General features: G+C 44.2%; 1 protein-coding gene and 1 long non-coding RNA gene across 2 annotated transcripts; one reads left to right on the top strand and one right to left on the bottom strand.

The window, feature by feature from the left end:
- Nucleotides 1-271: 271 nt before the first annotated feature.
- Nucleotides 272-13741, bottom strand: NIPSNAP2 (nipsnap homolog 2). Its single transcript, XM_015646349.1, has 10 exons — nt 13592-13741; nt 9919-10058; nt 9791-9836; nt 7043-7137; nt 5130-5200; nt 4660-4800; nt 4227-4258; nt 2978-3072; nt 2090-2173; nt 272-1389 (listed from the first exon to the last, which is right to left on the bottom strand). The coding sequence occupies exons 1-10, from the start codon at nt 13675-13677 to the stop codon at nt 1325-1327; spliced, it is 855 nt and encodes a 284-aa protein (XP_015501835.1). The 5' UTR covers nt 13678-13741; the 3' UTR covers nt 272-1324.
- On the top strand, nt 2114-12036 carry LOC117245305. The gene is made up of 3 exons (XR_004499886.1): nt 2114-2363; nt 7251-7319; nt 10806-12036. It is a non-coding gene; the product is annotated as an uncharacterized LOC117245305 (long non-coding RNA).
- Nucleotides 13742-14006: the final 265 nt, after the last annotated feature.

Here is a 14006-nt window from a genome sequence, read left to right as displayed (position 1 = left end):
ATGAAGCATGAATCTGTGGAGAATAATCCAAAATGTTCTGTATTTATCACCACAGCACTCAGCACCTCTAGAACACTCAGCAAAATGGGGTGTGATGGAGAGATGATAAATTCACTTTAGAGAAAAACAGCAGAAAATGAGAAATGCTATCCCTGACCCAGAGAAGTGATATTGGTTAATTAAGCTGAAATATTCCAGATTTTCCATACTAAACACTGCAAGAGGAGAGAGAACACAAGAGGTGCAATACATAGGAGATGCCAGCAAAAAGTGAAAATTAAAAGGCTTTTATTGACTGATATGTTCTTCCTGAAAACTTCTTGAAATGTACAAACTGGACATTCAGAACTGATTTGTACATTCAGTATGTTACACTGATTCTTGGAGCCACTTGAGAGAGAGAGAGAGAGAATATTATTGTCACTTACAGGATGTTCACATCGTTGCAGACACCAAAAAGTGTGGATACATTCTAGCCTAAAAGTGAAACCAAAACAGAACTGGACACCATGGTACACGGAAATGCTGACCCCAGCTTCACACACCAACCCAGCCATGGGGACTGCAGCCCCCCTCCAAGCCTGAACCTGCAGTGCTTATTAAATTCAACCCCTTTTCCCAGATTTTGGAGCTGTTTGGGGAGGGAAATGCTTTGGAGTGGATTGACTCCCTGCAGGGTGTTCAGGCAGTGTCTGTAGGGGAAGCGTGGCTCACCCTGCGTGGGATTCATTCCGGGGGGAGGTTCCACACCAGTGTGTGCTCAGAGACCCTGCAACGCCCCTTTCTGTCCAAAATCCATCCCCTGCCACACAGGATTATCCCAAATTAATGACTGCCTGCTTTGGGAATGGAGATTTGCTGATTTCAGGCCTGCTCCACCAGCCAGGGGTGATTTCACAGCAATCCCAGAGCCGCTCGTTTCACAATCTGAAATGAAATTCTCATTTCTCCAGAGCTCCTCCTTTCACTCCCACGTTTGTTTTGGAAAGCTGCAGTCATTAAATGCTCACAGCAATGCTGTTCCTGAGCTCTGGGCAGTGCCTGTGGGAGCAGGAGACTGCAAATCCTGCAGGTCACACATTACCTGGGGACCTGGCCCACAGATTTGGACTTGTTTTCAACTCACCAACCTTTTAATCACAGTTCTGTAGGTATTTTTTTCCCTCCCCCAAGAGCAGAAGGTCGTGGGTTCTGAAGAAAAGAGGTCTCTTTTATAAGCTCAATACAGTACTTTTATATTTCAGACTATGATATACAGTGTATACCATAAATTAAGACAAATACTTGTCACTTCATCTATGTAGGCACAAGAAAATCAGTGACTTTACTGAAGTGGAGAAATCTTCAAGGGTATCATGATTCTGGACTCCATCTCCTGAATAAGGGGCACTGAAAGAAATGGAGAGAGGTTTTAATTTCACTGACAGAGTTCAGCACATTCAGTAATCATCCCTCTAGCATATTTTTGGGAAAAAATGATTTTAATATCATCTCTCTGCTCGTTTGAAGACAAATATTTCCATTCTTTTCACCAAAATGGAAGTGATCCTACATTTTTCTGGTGTAACTTCCTTTGAAATGTGCCCTATGGAACCCAAATCTGACATGCTTGGCACACTTCTGGGAGTTTTGTTGTGACAGCTTTCTTTGATCTCAGAGACCTCCTGGCTTTTCATTCCAAAGTCTAAATTCCCTTTTCCCAGCAATGCATTTAACAAGGCTCCTGTATTTCATGAAATATTCGAAGTAACCATTTAATAGAAAGGTAAATTTCACTCCTGGCTCCCTAAATCTTTGGACAAGCATTTACAGAAATCTGTTCTTCCACAGAAGTGCTGCTATAAAAATCCATTATTAATGCAGCAATATTTTAGCACTTGGGCAACTTTTCCACCTACAACCAGCTGCAAAATTCACTTTACAGCTCAATGCAATGTCCCTCTGCTCCTCTATGGCCTAAAAACTGACACAGACACACATTTCCCACTGAGGTACAAAACTTTTTCTCCCAGTGGGATGTGCTGAGGAGCAGAGAGGGTGGCCCAGCCCAAAGTCTGCCCCCAGCATTCCAGAGAAGTTAATGGGTTACCTGTGTAATAAACCAGTTCATCCCAGCCAGGTTTGTGCCACGCTGCATTCCTTATATCTTCCCTGGTTTGCAGGTCTTTGTAAGCTGGGAAAACAAGCACAAAGTGACTCTTTTCCCTTCTGCACAGGCAGGGATCCCTTAAAAGAACTCCAAGGAGGAATCAGGAGGCTGGGAACAGCGGGAAGGAGGAAAATCAGGAGTTCTCTGCCAGAAGGAAAAGCTGCCAGAGCAGCAGGAACAGGAGCTGGGGAAGAGAGGGAACACCTGGGCACAGGTAAGATAATGCAGGGGCACAGCTCTACACCAGGGCTGCCAGACTGCTGAAATAGAACATTCTGGATTGTTGGGATCTGAAGAAAAAACGGAGTCATTTCTAAGAAATTACTGTTTTTCATGTTGAAACAACAAGAAGGTGTTTATGAATATGAATGCACAGAGAAAGCCAAAACACCTCCATGCAGGAAGGGAAATAAATGCCTGACTTTTCTTCCTGCAGGTGTGGTGAGTGTGAGGCTTGAAATAAAACTATAAAAAACTGATTTCAGCATCAGTTGGGACAGCAGGATTGTGGTTGTGGGACTGAGAGCAAAAAACATTGAGCTCCTAATGAGAAAAGGAAGGCAGACTGTTTTGTTCTGTTTCTGTGGGAGAAACAGAACAAAACCAGGAAATATTCATTTCTTGTTCAGTGGAGAATAAATTTGCCTACACAAAAATAATAATAAAAAAATCAACAAATTAAGAAATAAAAAAATTTAGGAAAACAAAGAAACTTTAAACCCCAACTTTTAAGACATTTCCTTTGCCTTGTGTAAAAATATTTCCTCCTGGGCAAAATGACTGGGGCGATTCAGTGGGAGGAATAAAAATCAGAGAACAGGAATTTACCCCAAAGGTGATGGACCATGTAGAGCTGTCCAATCTGGGAGAAAAATCCCCCAACTGCTTCATTACTGTCCTGTCGGAACCGAATTGCACGAGCCCTGCAGAGGAGCAAAGAGACATCAGAGCCTGCACATCTGGGCAGGAAAACAGGGAAAATGGGGAGGAAAACAGAGTGAAAGGGAAGCTGGGATGTTAAAGTGCATTTTCTGCACACTTCAGCAATTAAAAGTATGAAAAAAGCTGCACCATGCTTGTTTCCAGCACTAAATAATTAAGATTTACCTCTGTGTCTTGTTAGGATGCATTAAAATTAGAGGCTACATTTTAACTAAACTTTGTATTAATCATTTTTCAACCAAATTCAGGATAAAGATAATTGCTGGAACAGTGTAAAGTAGCATTTTTATAGCAGGTTTTATAGCTAAATCCTTAAGTTTTAGTCATGTCAGCTTTGCCACATTAATTTTCCACAGGTTTTATGATAGTGGAATACAACTTTTTATTCATGCTGACCTTTGCATAAATTAAGATAAATATTTCTCTTGTTGTATCTTATAAAACAGATTTTCTACCCATAGAGCTGTACCTATTTTATAAAATATATATATATATAAATTAAATTTGTTCAAATAACTGCAATTGAGAAAATTATATCTAAAATTACAAGTCTGAAAATCTAAGTCCTCACCTTCGTCCAAATTATTGAAAATACTCCAAATTGTTTAACTATCAACCACTAGAACTGCAAGGACAGCAAGTGTAAATTGGAATAAGCTTACACTGGTTAAAAATAAGACACAACCAAGAGCATATAATCAATAGAAAACTGTCTCAAATACTTCTAACCCATACATTAAAATACAAATGTGCTGCTCAGCAGCTTTTCAAGATGCAACTTGACTTTGAAAGCTTAAAGAGCCAAGATTTAAACTGAAAGTGGTCTTGGGAAAGATGAACCAAGTCTCCCAGAAGAAGTGTCACTCTTCCCAAGCAGCTTTCTGCTGAAAATCCAGATTTTTTGCAGCAAGCTGAAAGGGTTCTGGGAATCAAAGCCAAACCACAGAGGGTTTTTTGTACATAAAATTCATTTTTTTCCCCTCAGAGGGTCACAGGACAATCTGCCCAGAGGTGTAAGTGCAGCAGCAGCCCCTGAACTGGGGTTTGGTGCCTTTGGGGCCACCCTGGCACCTCCTGTCCTGTTTTTCCTGCACCTCTCAACCAGGAGCACCCCAGGGCTGAAGGCAACACTTACCAGTAATTGCCCCATTCAATCATTGTTCCAGGCTGCAAAACAAAACACACTGTTAAAGCTGCAGCTTAAAAAAAACCCCAAAACTACAATTTTCACGTGGTTTCTGTATGGAAACCAGCCTGTATTAAGGCAATCCCTTCCTCTGAGTGATAAGAATATTAAAATAATCTCTAATTGCTCTGTTTACCACCTCTTAGTCACCTCTGAGGCATCCCTCAAAGCAAGCACAGGGTTCCAGCCCTGCAGACATCAGGATCCTGTTGAAGCCTGCCTTCATCTCAGACCCCACACTCTGAGAGCAGCCCTGACTCAGGAATCAGCTTGGACAAAAAGCAGATTTTTCACACAAGCTCCGTTTGCCATAAAAACCCTACGAAGGTTTTAGGACAGCACAGAGCTTCAAAAATCAGACAGAAATAAACTTTGGACTTACTCTGAGTTGGTAGGATCTCAGTTCATAAATATTAGGGCCATCTCTGGGAACAGGTTCATTCCAGAAGCTGAACTCCAGCAGGAGCTGGTTCTTACGGGAGAGGAGCATGTTACCCCTCTCCTTACGGAATTCTGTGAATTCCTAAAAAATAACGTGGGAAATGGGTCAAGTTCTGCAACAACAAACAGCAGGGCACCTCTGATGGCTTAGTTTGGGGTTTTTTAAATCAGGGTTGTGGGACAGTGAAATCCTGAAAAGAATCGGAATTCTCCCTGGTGAATCTGAGAATTCCAAGGATTTACACGTGAAGTATTCAGGAATTAAACCTGAATGTGACAATAAATCCTTTCTCAAAGAGATTTCTGGGCTTGTACAGGAAGGATGAGACACTTTGATATCTAAATCTGCATTTTTCATTTGCTCTGCCTGTTCTTTGCTCTCTCCTGAGTAACAAAATCAGGTTTTTTTACCTTATTTTGACGAAGTTTGCTCATGACCTCATTGAGAGCTGGGTAACCTCCCTCATATCTCCACAAATGAACTGAAACAGAGAAAAATTCAGATTTTTCAGGGACGTCCCAGACCAGTGGTAAACCTTATGAAAAAATCACACTATAAAATGCTCTTCACAGTACAAAATTACACAAAAATAGAAACCAGGCAGCGGGTTTGAAAATAGATTTTCATTAATGAAAGCACTACACACTGGAATATTTTAGGGATAATGGAATCATCTGCTTTTTGAAAGGGGTTCTCTTGGAAAATTTTGCAATTTACTCTGAGGGTAACAGGGGGATTTCTGAAATGACTGTTTTTGTTGCTGTGCTAGGAAAATGTGATGACTTGTCATGACTGTTACTGAAATTAATATTTAGCTGAAGAGGATGATTTAGTTCCAAAAACCTGCTTTATACCAATTTCATCTAAGAGCAATAGAGGGGCAGATTTTCAGTTCAGTAAATTACTCCAGCACAAAAGCAAGACACTTTCTGTAGGACATGAAAAACAATACAAATGCTATTTCTGAGCTCAACATTAATAAAAGCGGAAGAAAAGTGAACATTTGCTATTTTGCCCCATAAAAACAATTCCAGGATCTATTTCTGTATCTAATTTTTCTTTCAAAGCATTCCCTCTTTAATAAATCAGAATAAACCCCTATAATAAATCACAGAAAGATGTATTTACAAGCATTTAGTATAGTGAGGCAATCATTTCACCTCACAGGAAAATAAAAGGTATTTTTTCCCCTTTTAAGGAGCTCTGTGCCTTTTCCAAGAGAACAAACGAGGCTGAAGGGAGGAACTTCCCTGTGAGAGCAGATCTCTGCTCCTGCTGCCTCACCCCCAGGGCAGATTTGATGGATCCACCTGATATTAACCCAGCACTGAGCAAGTCAAACCCCACAATCTGCTTTATTCCAGTGTTGCAAGAACATTTCCAAGGCAGGCTGGGGATGCAGTGACAGATCCAGCCTGTGTTAATCTGTTCCAAAAGCAGCCACTGGGACTTGCCTGAGGAATTCCCATTTCAATTGTCCACATTCCCCAATTCCCCTTCAACTTCCAGGGTTGGCTCTCAGACATTGTTTGGTTCATCTGCTGTTAATTCCCTGCATTTGTTCAGTGTCAACATTGCAATATGCTGGCAGTGCAGGGAGCATTTATGTGTGCAGGAGTTAATTTTTTTAATTAGGAAGCCACAGCACCGATCCTGGCACAGCTCTCACAGAACCTCTATGGATTTGGATCTGTGGCTTCCTACTCCTTCCAATTCCCAGGGCATTTTTCAGGTTTTCTCTCTACACTGGGCTCTTTGGAGTTACCTCTGTAGCAGCTCTTCAGTCATGTCTAGTTCCAGTTTGTTTTCATAGTTAGGCAGTATCCTTGTATGAACATGAACAGAAAGATTTTTACTTTCCCCCAGTAAAGTTTAATGTTAAGTTTACAATGCAGATGGGTTGGAATGATTTGTAATTCATTATCATACAGCAATTACAGTGTGAAAGGCTGAGCAAAGCTTTTACACTGCCCAAGGAGGGACAGACTGGCTTTGCAAGAGCTACCCCTAAATATTCAGGAGCTGTGCCCATAGGACTGTATTTTATAAATATATCCCCAAAACCTGTTAATTTCAACAACCATCACCACCTGGAAAACATGAAAAAATACATCAACAACGAGACAAAACTGAAGGAATGAAGGCTCTGCTGTCCAACCCAGCACAACAAAAGCAAGCAGTGCACATTTAAGACAGCTGAGCAGTGATGCACACACCCCCTCACTGGACACATCAGGGGGTTTGGGTGCCAACAGAGATGATTTAAAAAGAAGAAACCTGCCAAGCACATGGGTTTACATTGGGTTGCACTTCTATCTCCTACCAGCCTGATCTTGCTCTCCGTACCACGTGTTCCAAGTCCCCACCAGAGCACAAGGGTAGTGTTTTTCTTCATGAATCTTTGGCAGCACCTCTTGACTTGAAAACAAGGAACACACAGATACTGGGTTGCATTGCCTTCAGGGAGGCCACAGTTGATAAATGTATAACACAGCATCATGCTAGGAACATTCACAGCCTTTATTTTACAGAGGAGAAAGCTGAAATACCAAATTCTGCTATGCAGGGGGAAGGTGGCAACACCCCCACGGAGAATTCAGGTGAGTGTTACCAGTTTGTTAGAAATCTATAATAAAGTATTCCTTGGATGCAATAAATTAGGTGTATCTAAATAATTATTTTTATCTAAAAGGTTATCCAACACATCAAGAACACAAATATCAGGATATCTCACTGAAAACTCAGTCTACATGGGTGATTTACTTGAGGGAAAGCTTTTCTTTGCTTGAGGAAAAGTTTTGTTTTGCTTGAGGAGAAGCTCCCCTCAAAGAGGGGAGAATGCTCAGAAATATGAAAGCACACTTTTCTAAACCAGTTACAATTGCTGAGCTGAATGAATAACAGTAATCTGATAAATAAAATAATGGCTGTAGCTCAGAGTATTGCTTTTTTGATTTCATTCAGGGCTCTTACTTTGAGGCAACTCACCCACTAATGAACAGGGGGACTGCCTTAAAAAAACCTCCAAGACAAAATTTCTGACTCTCCCCAGGATTTCTAACACTCTTTCAAACTTTAGAAGTGGCCCATATTAGATGAGGAAATTTAGTGTTGCTGATTGCTGACTTGGCCAAGACAGCTTTCCCTGCACTGTGCCTTGATGAATAAGTCAATTAGTCTGGTTGAACTCTGCCTTTTCTATTTTTCCCTGAATAATTACCCCTCGTCCTCAGTTTGGCTCACAGGCAGTGAGTCTCTGCACAGTATCAAGGAATAAAAAGTAGGCTGGTCTGGGAGTCATTAGAGATGAGTTTTCCTCTGGATTCTGCCACTGACTTTCCAGACAACCTTGAGCAAATCTCATTACCAATTTGTACCTCGACATTTTCTCACTAGCCAGTGTAAATAATATGATAAAATGCCTCTACAAGGACATTCTCACAGATGTTTCACCACTAGTTCATTTTTGCAAAGCAGAATAAGATCCTGGAAAGGCAGCTTTGAAGAGGAATGGGAAATTATTGCATAATTCTATCACATACTGTTGCAAATTAGAAAAAAAAATGCCTACAGAACACCTCCTAAAAAAAACTGTCCCTAGTTCTTCAGAAGGGCTCCTTAACCACAGTGATTCATGAAATATTCTTGTAATTATCTTCATGACATTATTTCTTAATACCTGATGACTAATCCTCATTTTGATTTGATACAGAATTAACATGTTCATTTTTTTCTTTAGGGAGAGGCAGGAGGGAAGTTCAGAGAGGCTTAATTTTGTTTATTACTTTATTCAAGTTGTCTCCTTGCCTGAAACACTTCAATTTGCTTTGGGAAGAATCAATCTAACCACAGATATTTCATCTGACTGCTGTCAGCAGTTTCTTTCTTTGCTGTTTGTCTCTTTCCTTGAAAACAGAAATCTCTGCTCTCACTCAACATTCAGGCTCATGAATTACTGCAGAGAAGTGATTCCCTGTCTTGCATAATTGGACATGTTTATATTCAGCTTTTAAGCAAGCTGGCTGAATGTTAATTGTCCTTTATTGTGTTATCTATTTCTTAAACAAAAAAAAAGCTAAAAATACCTCGATTTAATGTTGCTCCAGTGGCTTTTTATGTCTCTCTAGCAGGGAAAACAGTTCTGGGTTATCCAGCCCAACACAGGGAGGGCACAGAGGTGACAGCTGAGGACATGAACTGGGAGCTGGGACTTCCTCCCCTCCCTCCAGCCCAGCTGCTGTGCTCACACTTCAAAGTTGGTTGCAGAAAGTTGTCATTATGCTGAGAATGTTTTTTATTGTCAGTGAGAAAAGCACTGCTGGGTGCAAGGCTCACTCCATCCCCAAATTTAAACACACAGTTCTTTCAGGGCTCCAGAGAGGGGATTGTGGAGGCAGAAAAGGAGGAGTATTTCTGCAGTTTTACCCTTAAAGCAGTCAATTTCAAATGTGAGTAATTCCTACGTGCTCTAAAGCTGTCACTTTCTGGGAAAGGTGTCCCAGCACTGCTCCTTTTGGAGGGAATCACCCCAATGCAGAGACCCCATCCAAGGCTTTGTGTAACTCCTTGGCAGCAGCTCAGCAGCAGGACTTGTGCAGGGGGATAAAAATGAGCTTGAGAGGAAATCAACCCCTGGGTTTTTAATGTCTCAAAGTTCCACCCGAGTTTAACACTGGTGTAGTTTTATTTACCAGTGATCTCTCTTTCCAGTGTGCAGACAAAAGCCATCCTCAACCTGGCAGCTGCAGTGGGAATGCCAACATTCCACCTTTCCCTGCAGGGATCAGGAACTTTAAGACCACTCAGGGATGAGGGAGAGCTGCTCCAGCAAATGTCACCAAAGCTCTCACAACAGGAATCATCCTCAGCTGCAGCTTAGGAAATGACAATGCCAAGAGGGAAGTGGGGTGAACTGAGGACAGGACATTTTGCTTTTTCATAAAATCTATTTAATACCAAATCCTAAAAAAAGCAGATTTTTGTCACCTCCCCTCTACATAACTATGGTATCTGCCAATTTTCAGATCAAATCAACATGTCTAAAAGGTGAAAAGAGAACTCACACACTTACCAGAGCTTGTTGTAGGCTTCTAGACATTCAGGTTTGACATTGTGAACTGCAACAACAACAAGAGGGCCGTGAGGCAGGCAGGGACAGAGGGAAGGAGTGGTGCTGCTGAACACAAAGCCATCACTCACACTGGAGCTTGTACAGGCTGCTGGTCTCTCGTTTGGCCAGGAGGTTGGAGTGGGCGTCTTTCCTGGGATCCACTTTGCGCACGAAGAGGGATTTTAACCAGCTGTCCTCGCGGGCACTGCGGGCCGAGGAGCCCAGTCCCCTGTGGGGAACAAGGACAGGCCACTGAGCCCCTGCAACTCCCAGCAGGCAGGAAATGCAGCCACGGATTTAATGGAAATTATCCTATCACAACCTCCAGTTACACACTGCTGAAACTTCCCACAGAGCTTCTCCCAGTGAGGCAAAGGCAGCTCGTCCCCACTGAGATTTATTCATTTCACTAAATACACTTATCCACTTTATCCATGGTTATTTCCTGTGCAATGGCTGCTTCTGCTGCCTGTTTATCCCACTTTTTAACCCACTGTCTTTTAACCCAGGGCTGGGTCTGGCCTGGTGTAAACAGGAGTGAAAAAGAGCAAAAAACGTGCACAAGGAAAACTGCACAGTGTAAAAGGGAAAGGAACTGCCATCTGTTCCTGTGCTGCTTAAAGACAGCTCTACAAAAGGGAAAGGGAAATGTCTTTCAAGAAGAAAAATAGCATGAAAGACTAATTTGGGATAAAAAATTAAGAGTGGTAGAAAATAACCAGTGAGGAAATACTTCAATTCTGGATTCTGGCAATTGCATCAGGTAGGGACACCGAGGCAGGCTCTCTGTACAACATCCATGTTTTCCTTGCCTCAAACACAAGGTTTTCACTGCCTTTTCTTATCTAATCTTTATTCAGCTTCTCCAAGTACACTTTTAAAATAGTGTCACCTCCCTTTACATGAGAGCATACAGACCAAGTGATAACTGTGGTTTTTAAAGCCATGTGTTAAAGGAATTATTTGTCTTTTCCAGATGACCAGGACAAGATCTGATGCATTTAACTGCTCCTCTACAATGTCTGACAAGCTCAAATGGTTTTGCTTCTTTCTCTTCTTTCAATTTGCTTTTGTTTTGATAGCCTCATAGTAGTCACAGTGAAGAAAATTAACTGTGTCACAAGCTTCTCCTGAAATACTAAAATATTAAATGTGGTACTTATACCACATATATTTACTTCTAAGCTGGAAATCTCAGCCTTTTCCTGCCTCAGATGTCAACTTTTCACCCTTAATTACTGCCTTGGGGATCCAGAACACAGCTGGACCTCCAGCCCAAAGCTTTCTTCCAGGGGAAAAAAACATGGAAAGAAAATCAATTTCCTTTGGGAAAATATCCCCCTGGACACACCTGTATTACACAAAAGCAGTTTTTTTACAGCAATCCACCTTTTAATCTTGGTGTCAGAAAAGAACATAATGACCTGGTTCTGCCCATGGCAGCAGGATGGAGGAGAGGGAAAATACTTCACAGCAGAGAAACAACAACCACAGCTGAGATGACCTTCAGCATGAAGAAATAACATATAAATCTCTGTGTATTTATTGAAAATGGTGTTCTCCTTGCCCTGGGCGCACACACAAACTTGTGGCTGTGCTGGAAGCCAAGCAGCTATTCCTGAGGGCTGGCATTTGAAGGGCATTTCATGATAAGGCTGCTGCTGGAGCAGAGCTTCCTCCGAGCTCAGAGCACAGGGGTGAACCCCACCTCAGAAATTAAAAAAGCTCCCTCGAATTAAACCCTCACTGGCTCCAGGAGTCAGGAGTCAAGCCCATTCCTGCAATACTCAGACCTGTAAACTCTCACTGTTCCCTCCCCTTTATTAAACAAAGTCAGCAAAGTAATATTTAGAAAACTCATCTATGAGGATCATTGTTTGCAGCAAACTTTGAAGAGGAAAGAGAGAAATAATCTTGATGCAATCACATTTTTCGTGAACTTCAGCAGCAGCAGAAGTAAGCTGGAGCTACAGAGATAACTCAGAAAAGCAAATTTCTTTGCTATTTGGAGAATCACATGACTTGAATGTTAAACTGCACCTAAAACTGGAGGTATGGCTAATTTTCAAAACACTGACATGAGTAATACTTTACATTTATGGAAAATCTTTTTCCCAGCAGCTGTAAAGCTCCTCAGGAACACTGACTAAATCACAACTAAATATACACTTCATATAGAATAAAGGTAACAGGCTGAGTTTATTAAAGCAGATGTTCACTGCACCCAAACTGAGATTCAAGGGCCTGATTTTTAATCAATATCCTAAAATACCATTGTCACCCCAGACTCCCACAAACCAAAAAGCCCTGAATTGATCACTGGTTCGATTATTTGGGCAATCTGTACCCAAAATTACTTCTGGAGGAGCAGGGACTGAATTCAGGTCTTTAAACAGCTGTGAGCATCAACCTATCTTTGGTAGCAAGTTCTCAACCTGCAAATATTAACTGTGGGCTTTGCTTTCTTGCTACAAAGGTTGGGCTCTGATCACAAAAGGCTAGCACTGAATGGATTGCTTAGATTAGATTTAAAATGTCAGGGAAAACACTTCTTTACACTTAGCTCCTGCTTTAGCACAAAATATAACCTGGGTGGGACATACCAAGTCAAGTATTTAGATTTTGTAGTAACCCAAACCTGCCTGGAAGTATAAGAAAAACAATCTGTCTGTTGTTTGACAGTTTTTGATCTGTGGTCTAAACAAAGTTTATTTGAAACTAAAATAACCCCAAAACATGCACGTAAAACCTCACAACATATTCCCTGCACAGTTGTTTGCAGGGATGCTTTTAGTCTTGCCTATTCTGAGGCTTGAGGCAGCAGCTTTCACTGCTTCAAAGAAAAGGAGGAAAATCTGTGTAGATCCATCCTAGCTTGGGAATTCCTGTGTTTCCATCGCCCTGTGCCTTCTTCCTACACCTGGAAGGTATCCAGGAGCTCTGTGAGTGTGTGTGCACCTCGGGCATCCCTGCACACAGAAATGCAAATCTCTGCACCCCAAAACTTGAGGGATGCGCCTCTCTGTGTGCCCTGGCAGCGGGAGAGGGGTGCGGATCCCAGCTCCCATGGGAAGCATGCATGCCCCAGCCCTGACTCCCAGGGGGATTCTACGAGCAGCTGTGAACGGTGAAGGCAGGAAGATGTCGGGATGTGCAGTCACGCACCCCAGCGCTGGGGAAACACGGATTTTGGGCTGTGCCTCCTGACAGGAGCCGCTGCTGCCTGCGCACCCTGTTGCTCGGAGGAGTTGGGATCGGGAGCAGCTGCACGCCCTGATCCTGGAGGGACAGCCCGGTGCGCAGCATCCAGGTATTTCAATGCCAGCATTCCACGTGTGCGGCGCGGCTGGACACCCCGAAAGCCGTGGCTGTGGGGTGCCCGGTGCCGTGTGGGGGTGTCCATGCAGGGGTGGGGTCCGTGAGGGGATGAGGCGTCAGCGCAGGGAAGGGCTCTCGGTGCCCCCTCAGCCCGGGCACCGGCGGCCGCCTGGTCCCGGCGGCTCGGCCATCCTCCCACCCAGGGGCGGACTCGGAGGAGGGAAGGAAGGGGCCGGCCTTGCGGCCCGTGACCTTGAGGGACACGCCGCCGCCTCGCACTCCCCGCCCCAGGCCCGGCCGCTGCCCCGCGAGCGGGACGCCATTTCCAGCCCGGGAAGGGGACGCTCTGCGCGGCGGGGCGCCGGGTGGCTCGGGCGGCTCCGGCTCCTCGTGCAGCCTCCCCCGGCGGCCCCGTCCCGCCCGCCTCGCCCCCTCAGGGCTCACCTGAGGGCCAGCCCGGCGCCGGGCGGCAGGCGCGGCAGGGCGGGCGCTCCCGCCAGGCTCCCCCGCAGCAGCACTCGCGCCGCCATCTTGCTCCCGCCGCCTCCCTCCTGGGCCGGGGGCTGCGGCCACGCCCCCTGGCGGGCAGCGCCGCCTGCGCATGCGCGGCCGTGGAGGGCCCCCGGGACCCCGTCAGGGCCCCTCAGCTGAGGGGGGACCCCAGCCCCCGTTTGGGGGGACCAAGGGGGATTTAGGGGGACCCAGACCCGGTTTGGGGACACCTACTCAGAGGTAGAAGGACCCCAGCCCTGGTTTGGGGGGACTCTGTCAAATTTAGCCTCGTTTGGGGGTGAGCCCAGCCCCGGTTTGGGGGATCTAGCTGCATTTCGGGGGCCCCCCAGCCACAGTTTGGGGGATC

Source organism: Parus major, chromosome 19, assembly GCF_001522545.3.
Source record: "Parus major isolate Abel chromosome 19, Parus_major1.1, whole genome shotgun sequence".
Lineage (NCBI taxonomy): Eukaryota > Metazoa > Chordata > Aves > Passeriformes > Paridae > Parus > Parus major.
Note: the sequence above shows the minus strand (reverse complement) of the source record. Positions and strands in the feature narration are given on the sequence as shown.

Coding starts and splice junctions, on each gene's coding strand:
- NIPSNAP2 (XM_015646349.1), bottom strand. CDS start 13,677: ATGGCGGCGCGAGTGCTGCTGCGGGGGAGCCTGGCGGGAGCGCCCGCC. Junction 7,138..9,790: donor GAAGCCTACAACAAGCTCTG/GTAAGTGTGTGA, acceptor CTTGTTTTCAAG/TCAAGAGGTGCTGCCAAAGA. Junction 1,390..2,089: donor TGAACTGGTTTATTACACAG/GTAACCCATTAA, acceptor CATTTCTTTCAG/TGCCCCTTATTCAGGAGATG.